Source organism: Tympanuchus pallidicinctus, unplaced genomic scaffold, assembly GCF_026119805.1.
Source record: "Tympanuchus pallidicinctus isolate F22 unplaced genomic scaffold, pur_lepc_1.0 scaffold1, whole genome shotgun sequence".
Classification (NCBI taxonomy): Eukaryota; Metazoa; Chordata; class Aves; order Galliformes; family Phasianidae; genus Tympanuchus; species Tympanuchus pallidicinctus.
Window position 1 is genome coordinate 62,003,146 of NW_026294618.1, and position 17,831 is coordinate 62,020,976.

At 44.9% G+C, this 17,831-nt stretch overlaps 1 protein-coding gene across 5 annotated transcripts; it reads left to right on the forward strand.

Annotated features, from left to right (window-relative positions):
* The first annotated feature begins 4,010 nt into the window (after nt 1-4,010).
* Nucleotides 4,011-17,419, forward strand: ZC3H12D (zinc finger CCCH-type containing 12D). Of its 5 annotated transcripts, XM_052681699.1 has the most exons (7): nt 4,180-4,623; nt 6,913-7,013; nt 7,553-7,987; nt 12,347-12,486; nt 13,453-13,687; nt 14,528-14,634; nt 15,114-17,419. In XM_052681699.1, exons 3-7 carry the CDS (start codon nt 7,608-7,610, stop codon nt 16,079-16,081), a joined length of 1,830 nt encoding a protein of 609 aa, XP_052537659.1. In that variant the 5' UTR covers nt 4,180-4,623; nt 6,913-7,013; nt 7,553-7,607; the 3' UTR covers nt 16,082-17,419. The 5 variants fall into 5 exon arrangements, with proteins under 5 accessions (XP_052537670.1, XP_052537659.1, XP_052537641.1 ...); XM_052681710.1 differs by lacking the exons at nt 4,180-4,623; nt 6,913-7,013 and adding an exon at nt 4,011-4,090; XM_052681681.1 differs by lacking the exon at nt 6,913-7,013.
* The last annotated feature ends 412 nt before the right edge of the window (nt 17,420-17,831 follow it).

Below are 17,831 nucleotides of genomic sequence, written 5' to 3' on the forward strand. Positions count from 1 at the left end.
TGCTAATTCTCTCCTTGCTAACTTGTGTTTATTCCAAAGCATGGAACTAGAAATTCAGTTTCCATAACGGTGTCTAAGTTATTGGGGGCTTTCATGGAAGCCTGTTCTTGGGAGTATGTTGGGGCCTGGGGCTGAGTGCTGCACACTGTTCTCATCAAGACTTCTGCCTTCAAAAGAAGGTTTCTATAGAGCAACAAGATACAGGAGCAACAAGCAACATAGAGCAACATCTTCCACAAGACCAAGATGTGGTGCATTTGGAAGTAGTGCTGCTGAGGCAGTAGATTCTTCTCATGTTCTTCCTGCTCTGTTAAAGAAATAATGTTTGTGCTGGCATGCTGTCCTCAGTTCTTCTTTTTTGGTGGCACATTATTAACATGAAAAACATTGACCTAGGTTGACAGGGAAGTGGAGGCGCTGAACAGTTAGGTTCTTGCTGTTTTTCGGAAGTGACAGTCGTAGTAAAGAAAGGTTCCACTCTGCTGAAAAAGCTGGATTCTTACTGGACACCCAAGAATCCCTTTACAGGAAAGGTGATTAAAAATGACTCAACAGCATTTGAAGACTTTTGGCCGCCCTTTGCAGGCCTCAATTGACCCCACACACACCTGTGGGGTGTAGGAGCATCTTAAAATATAAAAACAAATACCCAATTCCTGGAAAATACACTCACTTCTCAGCAGCACGAATGGCTTCTTCTCTAGCAACAAGCAAATGCTTAAGATCTAGAAGTTTATATAAATAATGCATGGAAATAAATGGTTACTCTTGTGTTGGTGACCAAGCAGTCTTCAGAAACAAAGCTTTAAAAAAAACAACAACAAAAAAAAGATAAGCACATTCATGCTTTTCAGAATGCCATAGAGCTTTTAAAAATGTACCTGATGTTCTGCTGTGTGCTCTGCCTGCTGGCTGGTGGATTTCTTGCTGATGTCTTCCTGTTCTTTTTCCAAAGCTCACTGATGTGTGCGTGAAACTCACTGAGCATAAGCTTGGCTTGAGATTTGTGGAGAGGAGGGAGCTGACAGCATGTCAGCTTTCTTAGCCAAATCCCATTTGGCCACACTGGCAGTCTGTCACCTTCCTCTGGGATGTGTGCTGCAGCAGTTGTTCTGCGCAGTCCTGTATGGTTGGTATAGCAAGCCATGTGCTTGGGGCTGCTTAGAACCTCTGCAGGTAAACCTGGCCTGCTTTGCTCTCATCCAAGCAAACCCAAAGAACTTAGTTGCTTGAACAAGCATACTTAATTGCATCATTAAAATGTTATATTCAGAATTTTCAAGAATCTAGTATTTATGAATTAGTTGTTTTTGTTCACCTCATTCTCCTGTAGCATGAGTGTGCATATAAAACTCAGGTATTACTGATTAGAGCATTATGGTTTTGGCTTGTAGGCTTACTAGGTAGATGACTTCCTAGGTGCATAATGTCAGTCGCCTGTTACATACGTAGGAATGCTACACAAAATATAAAAATGGGGAAGTTTATGTATGTGTTATGTAAGTTTATGCCACATGTTAGTATTTCTGTGTCACTTTGTGTCTGGCTGCTGTGAAGATATGATTTTTGCCAGTCACTGAGTCACTGGCCTTGTTCAAGGTGGTGTGGGTGTTAAAACCCTTCAGTGAGCCGTATGAGGATTTAGGTCTACCAAGCATTTGCTAAATCACTAAAACAGAAAGACTGTTCCAGGAGCTTTCTGAAATTGAAATCTTAAGCTAAAGAGTGGTAGACTTTTGAACTTGAAAGTTGTTTGGGGGTTTCTGATTTTAAAAGGTACTTTTTATATAAGCTCAGTGGAAAACACTTGACTAATAGCAGGATTTTTTTAATATAAAAGGGAGACCAAAAATAGTTATTTTAGATGGCAAAAACAAGTCGGGTTCCTGCTGTGTCAGATCTTAAGATGGGATTGTAATTTTCCAAGAAGTGAAAGAAGTTGTCCATGGGCTATACTGTTCATATAAATGTCTCTCTTTGCTCTGTGGTCAGATGTAGACCTTGCTACTGCTGCCTATTCTGTTGAGGGGCAGGTTTGGAAAGCATATAAAAATATCTTTCCTAAAGACACTAGTTGTTTACCAGCCTGGACACTGGGTTGCCTGTCAACAGCTTTATGCAGAACTGCAACAGGACCTGTTGAGTGAGTGGTGTAAATTTTGGGGGCAAACACCTGTTTCCAACAAGTCAAAATTTCCGAGGTCTCCAGCAGTGAGAGAATTTCATTGGCAGAAAAATGTCTAGACTTTGCCTAGCAGAGCATAAAACCCTGATTTAAAATTGAGAGCACACCTTGTACTGTGTAACAATAACAACTTCTTGGTGAGCCTTGACCAAGAACAAGGGTTGTGGTAGCATGGAGTGAGGCAGCAGGGAGAAGTCCCTGCCCCAGGCTGATTATGGTGCTCCTGCCCATAGGATTGTATTTAACTGCCCGCTTTATCCTGGCTCTGGTTAGGGACTGGAGATTTCTCACATATGTTTGTTTGATTTTCCCAGCAGGTGAACTTTCCTACATGAGGAAGATGCTAATAATGCTTTTCTGTGTTTCTGGTGCCATGAATGAATGTTTCCTTTAACAAAGCAAATAATTCATTGGTGTGCGTAAACCAGAGCACCTGTGGTGTTCTCCACTACAGGTTCAAGAGAATGTTCTTCTGCACTCGGCATGACGTCTGATCTGTTGCCATCAGGAAGGTGGAGCTGCACAGATCCTACAGAGATGGCAGGCCTGGTCTCCAGGAGCTGCCGCAGCACAGCTGTTCTGCTTGGAGGTTGGTATAATCCTTTCCAGTGGCAGTCCAGTTGTTTCACAATGAAGCAAGCTCTCAAACTTCAGCTTAGCATAGGAACATCCATGAGTTTGGGTTCTTCCCCAGAGAAGACCTCACCCACTGCATCCATTTCCTTAATTACCACAACACCATGGAGAAACAACAAATTGCACTGGGAGTACTCGGTGTGCTTGTCAGCACAAGGAAGCAGCAGAAAGAGGAAATGTGTATGAAACCACGGCCCTGGACTGGCAAATGTTTATCTGTGCTGGTGAACAATAGCGTTTGAGACCATTTTAAAATTCTGTACAATCATCTGCTTTTTGTGGTCTGCTGCCTCACACCAGCAATTGCCTCGGTGTGCTCTTCCCAGCTTTGGCAAGGAAGGTAAGGGTCCTCCTTGCTGGCTTCAGTTTGAATAATGTTGAAGTCTGGTACTCATAGCTTGTTCAGTAACTTCAGTCACTTTGTTACAAAGGACTGTAGGATGAATGTAAGATTCTCTCATCTGACTTTTTTCTAATTGCTTTTTTTTTAAGCTCTGCTTTAGAGTCATGGACTCATTCAGTTTAGAAAAGACCATTAACATCACCCAGTCCAACCGCTAACCCATCCCCACTATGCCCACTGTCTGTGACTTCCAGTGCCCCATCCACACGGTTCTTGAACACCTCCAGAGATGGTGACTCCACCACCTCCCCGGGCAGCCTGTTCCAGCACCTGACTGCTCTTTTGGGGAAGATATTTTTCCTAATGTCCAACCTGAACCTCCCCTGGTACAACTCAAAGCCATTCCCTCTCATTCTATCACTATTACCTAGGAGAAGAGGCTGACCCCTACCTTGCCACAACCTCCTTTCAGGTAGTTGCAAAGAGCAACAAGGTCTGAACAATCCCAATTCCCCCAGCTGTTCCTCATAAGATTTGTGCTCCAGTCTCCTTGCCAGATTTGTTACTGTTCTGTGGATGCTTTCCACAGCCTTGTTCTCATTTTAGCAGAGTGTTTTGCGGAGAAGTGGGAGTTAAAATGATACTCTGTGATGTCATATGCTCTACTCTATTGCATCCCTTGGTTGTAAGCAGCTTGGCAGTTTTCTTGTTCCTCTCTAGTAGCATTTTGTAGGGGTGCTCTTGTGAGGACACCCTTGGCACTCTGCCTGGCTCCTTCCTCAGGATTTAGGGTCTCATGGCTGACTGTTTTGCTGTGTTGCAGGTATTCTTGGTAGCAGAAAGCTGGTTGTGACCTTAGGAACTGTTACTGTTGACCTGCCCAGTCAGTGCCACCCAAGTCCCAGAGAGATCTGTGCTGCATGTAGGTAGGTTGCATGCTGTCCTTCATTCTGTGCTTTTTAAATTTTAAGTACCGTTTTTTTTTTTTTTTTTTTTTTTTTTAAATGTCCCTGAAAGTCAAGGATTTGCAGATGCAAGGGGGAAAAACTAACTTGGTGATGAAGTATTCGTGGTAGAAAGTTGCCCATTCATCCCCAAATTCCTGTACCCAGCTCTGACTACTGGCTGCTGTGGATCCCTGCCCGCAAGCATTTGACTCATCTTTGCCATGACTCAGAAATGTATTGGGAACCCTTTTTTTTTTTTTTTTTTTCCCTTTTGAAAAATGAAGTGAAAGTTTATCAACCTGTACGGTTAAATGAAAGACCAGCGAGCCAAATGAGGAAGTAAACCCTTCCTTTAGAATGAGCTCTAACCTGCTCACAGCACTTGTTTGCTCTCTGCTGACTGCAGCCCTGCCTTAAGGCTCTCCATACCAGGCAGCTTCCTTCTGGCTGCCCTGAGCAGCTCCCAGCAGCCCACAGTGATGGCACCATGGGGATCGGACAGGTAACATAGGGTGAGTGGGGCTGCTGGTGGGCATGGCTTCTGGCACTGCTTGCTGCTATGGCTTGTGGGGAATGTATCACAAAGGGTGGGAGAGGAAAGGCGCAGATCGCTCTGTAGTCATCCGGTCTTCTTGTGGGGGTTTATGTGCGTCCTCCATTTGGGAGTCTAAAACACCCTGATTTATTTGGAAGTGCAGCAGCCTATATTCTTTCTGAAAAGAAAAAGCTCCTGGAAGGGCCAGGGAGTGCTGCTTGGTGAAGGTTGAATGAATTGTGGGGGGTTCTCAAGAACAGGGGAGAAAGGGGCAGCCGAGACTGGGCAGGGGGAATGCTGCCACAGTGTGAAGTTGTTGCTGTGCCTGCATGTGTGGCCAAATGCATTTTACTTTCTTTATTTCTAGCTAAAACATGAAGATTATAAAAGAATTTAGAAATGACACTGAAGCTGTTCCTTCCAGTTGTGTGGGTGCACAGAAGGGGGGCACAATACCATGGCTTTGTGGGCTGGGCACATTTGCTTGGAGGAAAGATCAGCCCAGGATCTGAAGGCTGAGTGCTGGTGGAGTGCAAAGCCAGTGGCTGCCCAGTGTGTCTGTGAGGGCAAGGGAAGCGGCAGAAGGAAATACAAGTAGTTTGCATATGAAGGTTGTAAAGTTTGTAAGTTGGATTTTACGACCTGCTTGTGTCTGATAGCAGAAGGTGGACTCTGTGGTGCACTGCTTCTTTTGTTGTGTTTTTGCACTGATTGTAGCAACCAGCTGACCTGTTGGACTTGGGTATGCTGCTGATTGCTCATCAAAGTATCAACAGGTGACTCTTATTCTCTGGGTTGGTTCAGCCCAGAGCAGAGGAGCTAAGGGGAGCTGTCCTGGTGGCTGCAGAATTTGTGAGGAGAGTACAGGAGCTGTGCTGAGCTCTGCTTTCTGTGACAGCGACAGGGAATGGCATGGAGCTGTGTCAGGGGATGGGCAGCTGGGGGTTAGGGAAAGGGTCTGCACCAGAGAGTGGAGGGCATGGAACAGGCTGCCCAGGGCAGGGAGCATGGCCAACAGTGCTGGAGTCCACAGAACGTCTGGACAACGCACTCAGACATAGGGTTTGATTTTGGGTGATGCTGTGTGGAGCTGGAGGTTGGACTCAATGATCCCTGTGGATCCATTCTAACTTGGGATGTTCTATGATTCTATGATCACTCTTCAAGTTTCCCTTTTTAAGAGTCTCCTCAGTGCTATCTGTGAGCATGCCTTCCATCTCAGAGTTCCATTTGTGCTCTTTCTGTGGTGAAAACCCTGCAGTCACTGCATTACCCATCGCTAATGTCTGGCCAAACAGTAGCAGAGATCCAGTGGATGACTGCAGAAAAACAGACCTGGCCAGCAGCACTGCAGAAGGGCAGCCTTCGCTCAGCAGGTGCTGCTGCTGACAGGTACGGCCTCTGTACCCCACAGCTAGGAACCCTCCTGGCAAAGCTGAGCCTGCATTCAATGGAGTTGGGAACAAACACAGTGCAACAGGGTGCTAGTGTGGGAAATCACCCTGAGACAAACAACATACATCAGGACATGTGGAAATGCAGGTCAACAAAATAACACTGAGGGCTATTAAAATACACTGACGCTGTTCGTAACTTTTACTAGAGTTCTAGATTTCTTCTTCAGGAAAACACACTGTCTAAGCCATCACGAAGTGATCTGCCAATGAATGGACTGCAGTGGTCCCACAGTCCTCTTCTTCCCAGGGAGCTGTCTGCAAGGTGTCTTTTTATAAGATCTCAAGTGTTATAGACAAAGGAACATCAAGATTTAGGTCTGAATGCCTCACTCTAGCAGAGCTTCAGAGTTTGCAGCATCTTCCCAGCAGTTTATGTTGTACTCAGGAATGACCTGCACTTGGTCTCCCATCAGTGAGGGTGATGTGAGATCTACAGGGAAGGGAAGACAGCCAGACTCGTTTCTTACATGTGAGTAGGTGATGCAGCCGTAGCTCTGATACTGGTGCTATCAATAACTGCAGAGATCTAGTGAGATAAGCGTCTGTGCAAGCATGCCAAGCATGCCTGAAAAAATGTGGCTTGATATTGAGTAGTCACCACATATGTCCTTCTGCTGTCATGCTCGGTAGAGTGAAGCAGTTCTGAAGCTTACATTGCCCATCGTGGTCAGTTACTAGGTAGACCAGAAATGTAAATAGTCCTGTTATGGGGAAGCTTGAGGTAGCATCCTGCTACTTGGGCACAGTCATTTCTGAGTTACAGGTGTCTTTTGACAATGCATCTAAGTGAAACTGAAACCGATTTTCAGATTTTCTTCCAACCACTACCCATGACAGCCTTCAAAAAACAAGCTGCTTCTCTGAATACAAAAACAACAGGAAAATATTAACTCAGGCATCACTGGAACAGGTGAGTGGTAGAATTTCATACGATATGTCTGTATGTACACACACAGGCACATACTAGGAAACACAGTTCTATTAAGAAGAGTTCAGAGTTCACAGCTAAATAACGTTTCCCTAAATCACTTGGTGAGATTCGTCGTACATGTCAAGTTGCTATGGCATCTGAGATCATCCAACAGCATTCGACAGATAATTATCTGCACCTCATTAACCACACTGAGCAAATTGAAAATCCCCGGTTACACCGCCTTTTGTATCATTTCCTGTGAGATAAGTCCAAAGAACAAACTTACGCATACAGTGATCCTGGGTAAAGACAGGCTTGCATAGCTCGTGAAGTAGGATGACACCTGTCTGACATAACGCCTGGAGAGTTACAAACATCACCTGGACCAGTTGACTGCTTTTATAAATAAGAGAGGATCAGGAAAACACTTGAATGTTGAGAGAAGACTGGGATAGTGCACGAGGCGACTAACTGAGCTTGCACGTTCTGCCTTAACACTTGCATTTTGTTATTTCTTATCTTTCCCCCACCTAAAGCTGATGCCTGCTGGACGAGGACGGGAAGACAGAAGCACATTTGGAAGGAAGGCAGATGCCTGCTAGGATGGCCCTGACCAGTTCATTTTCCAGCAAGCCAGTACCACCAGGCTCCGAAGGAGTTTCAACAGGGAGAGAAGTTCACCAGAGCAAGCTGGACTTTTTCTGTAAGCTAGGCTATGGTAAACAGGACATCTGCAAAGTGCTGGAGAGCCTGGGCCAAGAGGCCCTGGAGGATGATGTGCTCAAAGAGCTGATTCGGATGGGGAGAAAACCTCAAGCTCTGGAGAGCCAGGCTCAGCCTCCCCAACTAAAACTTGTAGCCCGTGGGTCGTGCAGCACCTCATCAGTGCCAAAGTGGCTCGGAGAAGAGGAAGGTGATTCCTCCAGTCACTTGAGAGCCATTGTGATTGACGGCAGCAATGTAGCAATGAGGTAAGCTTTGCTTTTTAGGACATCTCTTTCTCAGAAGTTTCTGAATTTTGAAGATGATGAGTTGAAGTGGGTTTTTCTCCAGGTGAGATGTCTATTGGATGTATGGTAGATGAATCACTGCTTATTCCTATTATTTGGCTGGGAACCTTTTGTGTCCATGCCCATAAATACACACACCAAATACAGTCACTGCCTTGCTCTGCATTTGACCTTTTGCAAGCTCACAGCAGCTAATGTGCTCTGTTTATGGTGGGATGATTCAGCAGCCCTTTCTCTTTGTGCTCACCACTGATGTCTCCCTGCCTTTTCATGCAGTTACCTAGGGATCCCAAATGAACAGGAAAGCCCCAGTAACATAAGGAGAGGGAAAATAAAGACGGGTGGCTGTGGTTCCTAACAAAATCACAACTGTATAGTCTTGGCTTGCAACTAAATTCCACCAAGGTTCTTGGCTTGTATGGTTTTTTTTCTGTTTGTTTGTTTATATAGTATAAACGTCAGGAAAATTGGTCGTTGGCTTAAATCTTAAATGTTAAATTTAACATTTAAATCTTAAATGTTCTCATTTATTTATTAATTCTGTTTCTGGGAAATGTTATAGCAACTCATCTTGGCCAATTATACTTCTTAAGTAGTGTCCTGACACTGTAAAAGCACTCTGTGATGTAGAGCCTGGCATTCTCATGCAGATGAGAAATCCAAGAGCAGCAGCAGCGGCTTGGCCTCCATTCCTCTGAGCAGTGAGAACTGTCAGAGGCCTCTCCAAAGTCCAGGATGCCCCTTGTATCCACCATTTCTCCCTCTGATTCCTGCTTTCTTCTGCAGGGCCAGGCCCATCCTTGCACTTTGGAATAGAGTAGAGAAGGGTTTCCTCCCTTGGTGTGAGGTGAGATAAGACTACATCCCCTCTGGTTAGAGGGTAAAGAGTCCAGAGCAGGTGATCTTGGAAACTAAGCAAGTTATGCCATCTTCTGGAAGAAGGAAGAAATTCCACCCAAAAGCAAGGGGATCCTGAAGGAAGCTCACGACTAGTGAGAAATACACAACAGAGCAGAGCTCTTTAGCTTTAGCCAAGCCATCAGCTGGGTAGCTGGCTGCTAGACTCTCCTGCACTTCCACCCCAGACCCTCCTTGGGTTGTTCTTCTACTTCTCTGTATGCAAGGCAGAGAGGTGCTTGCCTGCCTAGATTCTTGACGGGTAGTGCTTTGCTGTGGATTCCTTGTTTTCACCTAAACAGATTCAGAGGAATGTGAAGTAGTTTCCAGGTTCAGAAAGGCAAAGGTTTTACAGCTCCACTCAGACATCCCCATCTGCCTTGGTAAGTTAAGGAGTGTTTGGCACAATGGAGGAGACAGTGATCCTGTCAGGGTATACAGACCCAATGCAGCCTGGAAGGAGCTGTTTTCCTGTCCAGGACGTGTAGCCTAAGCGGTACTGGCTGACATTTGCCCTCTGGCTAATGGGATGGGATGCTCATTTTAATTTTTCTGATTTGTTACTGTCAGTTGGAAAAGAGCTGTTTGCAGCATAATCAAGGAACAGAGTTGTTTGTTGGGTTTTCTTGATGGAAAAAAACATAAACGTTTAGGAGAAGCAACAGTTTAGGGATAGAGCTGTCAGAATCTTGAAGCTTAGAGAGACACTTGTATGGGGAAGAAAACATCTCAAGCATTCGTATTTCTGTCTTGATACTGGTGTTTCTGGAACACTTAACAGTCAGCAGATTTGATGGCTTATTGCATGGTGCAAGGTTTTGAAAAAGATGTATATGCCCCAAGTTCATCCATCAAGACTGAATGGCAAACACCCTTGCCTTCAGCCAGTTTCACTAACCAGACACCTCAGTATGCTTTGCATTTGCATTAGGTATAGTTAGAAACTGAGCCATCTGCCAGCCCATGGTTTAGCTAGGCCAGTGGGGGAAATAATCAAGTTTTGGTATTGTAGAAGAGGAACAAGTAACCCTGTAACACTGAAGGGGCTATCTACTCTAGAGCTTGCACTTTTACATCCAGTTTTTAAGCTGTGACATATACAGAGGCCTTTTTTCTGGGCCAACCGAGCCTGGCTTTGTGCACTTAAGAATCACAGAACCACGGAATGGCTTGGGTTGGAAGGGACCTCAAGAATCATGGAGCTCCAACCCCTTGCCACAGGCAGGGCCACCCCCCTCCAAAAGTAAGTTTTCTTACTTTGGCAATATGTGATTATTGTAGGGAATTAGTGTTGGAACTTGATGTTTCCTTGCCAACAGGCCTAAAAACATCTATGAAGGTGGAACAACACAACTATAGATAGAGGAAGAAATGATGTAATTGCATATTTTAACAAAATTAGGATATAGCCCAAGTGTCCTCTTAGGCCAGTGTCCTGTAAACCATTGCTCTACATGAATAAATGCTCTTGAAGAAGCTGTTTTAACTAAAGTTCATTTCAAAGAGTTTGGAATTGCACAACTGGAAGAGTAACCACTTTCTGCTAATTATGGAGTAATTGGTGAAATGGTTGCCTTGGTCTCTGTGCCCTCGTCAGAGGATTCTGTTGGGTCCTGGTTACCTGTAACCAAGCGATGCACTGCACTGCTGGCAGGAAGGAGAGAGCAGGAACAGAACTGTGACAGATCAGTTAAGGTCCATGGGCATGGGGTGGATTAAATAGCTTCTGTTGGTCAAGATTAATTCAATATGCAGGAGATGAGATGTTTTAAAGACCCTGTGGTATTGCATGGCAGCTGTTGGTGTTCAGTGACGTGGCAGTGCACCATGTGTATATCTACTACTGTGGCTATGCATTCCCCACCTTTGGCTGTAGTAGCGATATGCCAAATAGATTCAGTGATAACACAGAGTATCAATGCCAGGTGCCTCTTGCTTGTTCTGTCTGCCCTTTTGATCAAATTGTTTGTGCTTGAAGTGAGTGTTTTACTTCTCACATTGGGCATAAATACAGAAGTACTTTCCTAAAGCTGTCAGGGCTATATACGTATAGATTAATAGTCATTGTCAAAGTAAGTGTTTGATGTAGTGAACTTGATTTGAGAGCCAACATTAAAGAATGGCCTAGCCAAATGCACTAGTTTTCATTTGTAGTCAACATTTCAGCACTATACATTTTATTAGGTATAAAATGCGCCTTTTTGGTTTTATGATCAATACAAACACAACCTGGACGTGAATTTCTTGGGGTCAGGGATATTTAGGACTGCAGCATTTTCCTCAGCTGGTCAGTCACTGCAAGCAGGTGTAGTAACTTAGACATTTACATCCCTATTCTGTGGAATGTGAGTAGAATTGTGGTGATATTATCCAGAAACCTCAAAGTACAAGGATGAGGTTCCTGCAGTCACTGTGAGGGTGTTCATCTGTTCAGGATCTGTGTGAGGAGAGGCAATTGTGCAGAGGCAATTAACAAACTGCCTTCCCTTATATATGCCCTGTGCTCTAGTCAAGTTTTAGATAAGGGGAGGGCTAGCAGTAAGAATTGTCAATGGAGAAAAGAAGCTTAGAAATGAGGTTGGCTCTGATTGTTTCCTTTGAGAAAACAATCCCAAAGGATCCCAATCCCTTGGGATTGTTTTCTGTTTTGTTCTAAATACTGATAATTATTCATAATCTGCCTTGCATGCATCTGCTGCAGTGCAAATCTTGGGGTTTTCCTATCTCTCTGTGCAACAAAGACAAAATCCAACAACGTGGGCAAGACAACAATGGGCATGAAGTATCTTTCTGCAGAGGTCTTGTCCCTTTTCTGGTGTCCTGGGTTAGATTCTCCATAATTCCCCTCCTTACTCTTGCAGTCTTTTTTCCCCTTTAATTTGACTGCTACTTCCAGAAGAGGTCAGCACCAAACTGACCTGCAATTGCACTAACAGCCTTTTCAGACATGAAAATCCATGTCACTGTTAGCACAGAAGAATACCCCACATTTTATTTCATACAGGGGAGCCTCATGGGTTTCTGCATGTGCTGGAAGAAACTCTCCATCCTCAAATCATTATCAGAAGGCAAAGGATCTGACACAGCCTAGGGCTTTACTGGCATTTTAGGATCTGTGTCCAATTAGATATAGATGGAAACAACATGCTTGGTTAGCAGGCAAGTCATGGAAATTGGAGGCAGAATACTTCTGACTTCAGGTATTCAAACTTCTTCAAACAACAAGTGCCTGGTTCTGCTGGAGGAGGTATTTGAATCTATCCAACCAGGGCACCTTGCTCAGGAATGGAGCGTTGTTTTCTTGGAGAGTGATAAATGACACACAAGCACTGCGTTCTGCCTTTCCATTACTGATTCAGTTAGAGACCTCTATATGCTTCCTGAAAACTTTGCCTCAGCTTCCTCTTCCTATTTCTTTCATAGCCATGGAAACAAAGAGGTCTTCTCCTGCTGGGGGATCCGCCTGGCTGTGGACTGGTTCCGAGAAAGGGGACACACCTACATCAAGGTTTTTGTCCCCCTCTGGAGGAAGGAGCCCCCTCGACAAGACAGTCCCATTGCAGGTACGTCACCATCCTGGGCGTAATTTGGCAGCCATTGGGTGCAGACTGCAGGCAGGGGATGTGAAGAGAACAGTATGATTTTGCCCTACAAGGTGCGAACTGTATAAGGTCTCTGTTGCTTAAATTAGTCATTAATTCATTGTCACATGCAGGCGAGCGATGAAAACTGCAAACAGGGCTTTGTTACTGTGCTTAGAAGTTTCAGAGCACTAATTTCTGCCATAATTAAAGAAGAACAAGTTTGCTAGCTCACAACAGCCTGCAGAGTATTTAAGGCCAGCCAGTAAACAGCATTGTGTCTCAGTAGATGTAATGTTTCACACATTTTCAAAGGTGTGGGTATCTTTGTGAATAAGGTTTCACTATTGCACAACTGGCATCAGTTGCCCTGGTACCTGATGCAGGGGCTACGCAGCTTCCTCTGCCAGGAGAAGGATGTGTGAAGTCTGTGGAGGATGGCGAGATTTGAGTTGTACAGAAATAGGGAAGGTATGTGCCTGCAGCCTGATGTCTGCAGCTGCAGGTAAGAAGGCAACAGAGCTGCCCCTCTGTGTGGCAGGAAAGGCAAGAAGCCTCCTCAGAGGTGGAGAAATGGATTTATTTATTTTATCAGGCCCATTTCAACTTGCAGTGACACTCATGCCAGGACTGGTCAGAAGCTTTCTAGCAACTACTGACATAAAAAGGCAAAGGGTTTTGCCTACCTCTGGTATAGACCTTTAATACCTTTAATGGTTAAGACTTTAAAATCAGAAGAAGGTACCTCCAATTTTACGAGTAGATGCTTTTATAAAAGACCAATTTTATTTTTTTTTAATTGCCAAACAATTGCTAGTTTTCAATACATCTGAAAATCACGCCACTTTAAGTTTCTGAAGTTTCTAGCATGGTGGAGATCAGGTCACCATTAACTGATTCCTTCTTTGCCTATTTTTTCCCCTCTATTTCTGCTAACCACCTCACCAGATCAGCACATTCTTGAAGAGCTTGAGAAGCAATCAATCCTTGTGTATACCCCATCTCGGAAGGTGAAAGGCAAGAGGGTAGTTTGCTACGATGATCGCTATATTGTGAAGGTTGCTTACGAAAAAGATGGGGTCATTGTTTCCAATGACCATTACCGGGATCTCCAGAATGAAAATCCTGAGTGGAAATGGTTCATAGAGCAGCGACTACTCATGTACTCTTTTGTCAGTAATAGGTAAGAGAACTTGGCTGGTGAGCAATCTGCAACTTGAAGCGTATGGGTCAAGACAGCTCAGACATGAGTGTATCTCTGTCCACCACAGTTATCTCATTTCTGTAGTTCCTTCTCATTTATCTTTGGTCTTAAAACTCCATGCCGCTGCTCAATGAAATTCTCTGCTTGAATGGCAACAGTAGTGATCAGCTTTCCTTCTTACTAGTCCAAACTGGGATGTTTACCCAACACCTAGTACGTATTCTGTAGTGGTGTAACTGAATTAAATCAGGGAGGGGACGCTGGCTGAATTAATTTTAAATTCCCCTGCAAGGCAGAACAGCGCTTTCCCCTGTGCTTTTAGTATTGTGACCTTTTAGAAGAAGAGAAAGGAGAAGTTGGTCTCTCTGGCCCATTGACTATCCCCTTGAAAAGGCTGGGCCACTTCGTTGCACCAGATGCGCAATCAGCTGTAGCGCTGAAATAAGTGGTGACTTCAGACCTCATTCCCCTAAAAACAAGAGGAAAGTGAGTTTGGTGTGAAAGGGAGCTGACGAGCGCAGGGCCAGCAGAGGTATTTCCTACTGCTTTGGGGAAAAAGGAAGTGATACTGTAATAACTGGGGTGCTGACAGACCAGGGCTGTGCGAAGCCTTAGCCTCTTTCCAGTTGGTTGAAGTTTTTAGGAAAGAAGAAGGACAGCTACATGATTGTGAAACACAGTTGGCTTGGTGAGCAGGAGGGATAACGCAGCTTCCAGAGGCTGAGCTGTGAGGGCATCACCCACCTGCCCTGCTCTAAGCCTGTGCAGCAAGCTGTGGCAATGCTACTTCTGCTACTTCTGTCACTTCTCCTTTTTCAGGTTTATGCCTCCTGATGATCCACTAGGCCGGCACGGACCCACTCTTAATAATTTCCTCAGCAAAAAGCCAGCACTTCCTGAATCAACATGGCAGCCTTGCCCCTATGGTGGGTTCTTCTCTGTCCCCCCTGGGCCTTGCTTCCTTGCTGCATAGTCCTCAGCTAGGGGACAGCCCTGGTCCTGCATGCGCTCCGCCTTCACACTTGGTGTGGTAGAGGATGGGGCCAGGGCTGCTCAACTATGTGGTGCTCCCACCCCAAAACAGCTTTAGTGTAATTTGAACATCTGCCCAGTGTTTGAAAGCCACCCTTTTCAGCAGCAGATTTCCTGGTCCATTGAGCACTGCAACCACAAGACATGTGAACTTCAGACACTGACAAAATAGACCTAAATAGACCTTTACGCAGAAATTTCCCTCCGCTGTGGCTGCACCCTGCTATTTCAGCCAGCAACATGCAAATGTGGGGTCAAAAGTGGTAGGGGGGAAAGCAGTGCTTTCTCTCTGTGCTGTTTTTGCTCACCAGAAGCTCCTAGCTGCATGGTCCTTGGGGATGAGCTCCTGTTTGATATTTTTTTATTCTTTCAGGTAAAAAATGCACTTACGGTAACAAATGCAAGTTTTACCATCCCGAGAGGCTGCATCAAGCTCAGCTGTCAGTTGCTGATGAGCTCAGAGCCAGAACAAAAGTGCCCATGAGCATGGGGAAGGAGGAGGAGGTGTGCAACTGCTCTCCATATTGGACTGGCAGAGAGCCTATGACTCACAACCCTGTCACAGAAATGCCACAGGGAGCCAGCAGGAGCATGAGGGCTTCTTGCTATGCAGCATGGTCCCCAGACAGATACCAGCCAGCTGATGCTTGGGCCATCAGTTCCAACTCTGGCCTGGAGCTGGACGGGAAACCAGAAGCCCTCGGAGCCCATCCCCTCGTGGGAGACATGGCAGCACTCTTCATCAGTGACAAGGTGTACTCTGGACCAGCGTGCACCTCAAAGGACAAAGATGTGTCTGACAGCCCTCATAGCTGCTGTAGCCTGAGGCACAACCCCTTTCTGCTGCACCACCACCACCACTGCTTGGATTGCACCTGCTTACCAGGGAGCCCCTTCCAGCACTCAGTGATCCCACCTGCTCCAGGCAGGCACCAGGAGCACTGCTGGCCCCAGGAGTGCTGGTCTGATGGGTCCCAGTCTGGGCCAGTCCTGGAGGCACAGCAGCGGCAGCACCTTCCTCCATCCTCTGTGATGCCTCTAGCTGAGCCACTGCAAGTTTACAGAGAGAGGCCCCAGTGCTGTTTCCCCAGCCACCCCTTTCTGCTGGATGCCAGCAGCACGCCTGACTTCTTCCAGAAAGCCTCTGCTCAGCCCAGTGCTGCTTACTGTGGTTACTGGCCACCCCATGCTGCAAGACCTCCTGCCCAGCAAACAAGTGTCCACAGGGAGCTGTGCACTATTTTCCCCTGTGCCGAAGTGAATCGAGTCATGGCACTGTACCCTGAGATCAAGGATATCGCTAGCTTGACATTACTGATTCAAAGACACAGAAACTTGTGACGTCTCCAGGTTAAACCTTTCCCACCAAGTGCAGAGCTGCTACTCTCAGGTTTACCTGAGTGTTACCAAAGGGCTTTATGAGTTGAGTTACAGCTGTTCAAGTAGCATACAGCTGAGCGTCAACCAGTTATGATGCATGGGGCATTGAGTCAAGACAATTGCTGTGGTTCACAGCGGTAGGATCTTGTCTACTTCACTTGGGAGTGAGTAGGAAGCCTTCAGTTTAATAACTGAGCTGCCAGCATGTGAACCTCATGTGTTTCTAATGTGCTGTTTAAATACCACCAAGGAGCTATTCTGCGTGGGTCCCATTAAAGGGATCCTCATAACATTCATCACGACTAGTCTGCTCAGCTAGCTGAAAAAAAAAGTGATTTGGCATATTTCCCCTAACATGGGGCTGTACTTCCTGCTAGAAGGCATCTTTGGGCCCATGTAATTACCTGATGGCTTTAATTACAAGGCAATCATGTCCTAGGCCTTTAAAAAACCCAACTAGTGTTTATGAACCAATGCTGTGAACCCACAGGATTACTAATAGAGGTAGCAAAGAAAGACCCCAGAGTGCTTGGAAGCAACTGCAGGTATGTTTCTCAGGGCTCATGCACAATAAGTCAAGTGAGGGAAGTTCTCCATAATATAAGTAAGTCCTATTGCAGTTTGAAAGCTCAGGGCTGTTCTTTGAGTTAACATAGAAGATAGCAAAGGAAAATAATAGTAATAGTCTCTCTGGACTGCTTCTGTCCTAGTAAACAAGAAAAAACATTGTTGAATTAACCCTTAATTACCAAACGTGATCCCATAATGCCACTATACAGATGATTTATGATGACAAATATTTAAACTCTATTCTGCTGGGACATGTTTGATTTTCAGTAAGCTGTAAAGCTATTCATCTTTGTGTTATTCCACTGAATTTTTTTTTTTAAGTTAAAATTCAAGTGTTAAGGTTGATCCTGAATGTTTTTTGGCGTTTTACCAAAGTTTAAGTATGTCAGTATGACAGATCTTAAGAATTATTTAGCATGTTATAAAATGAACACCTAGAACACTTTGCTCTGAATATGTTCTGGTTTTTTTATTCATTCCTTTTAGTGCTGATGGATAATTAGGTCCAACATTTAGGTGGCCTTTACAGAATCTCATATGCATTAGAGAATCTCTAGTGGGTTCTTCTTAGAAGTACAGTCAGGCAATAATTAAACCTAGCTCACACTGAATGCTCTTGGTTTGGAAAGGCGACCAAGCAGAAGTAATTTACCTTTAGTGTCACTGTCACATGATGCATTTTTTGTATTTGTGAGAAGATTCTTCAGGAAATAAACCAAATCAGCTGATTCTCTTTTAGTCATGTGGTGGCTGACTGAGAAGGCATTGTAAAAGAATGCAGAAGTGTGACCACAAATATCTTTTTCCATATTACATGACTTTCCCACTAATTATAGTCATTGTAAGTTTCTGTATTTGTTTATTTTTTTTTTGCGTAAATCACCTCCTTCAGATTGCTGTGTTTTGGCTCATCGGAATAGCTTGCAGTATCCTCTGGAAAATACACAAAGATTAGAAACTCGTTAAACCAAAATCATGGAATATGTGAATTGGTTTGGAAAGTATTTGAGGTCTACAGCCAGCGTTAGTTTCCATGAAATATGTCACACTCCACTTTAGCATAATGAATTCATGAATCAAATGTGAACATTGTGCCCGCTGAAGGATGGGCTCACTGCATGGCACAACGTCCTGCACCAGA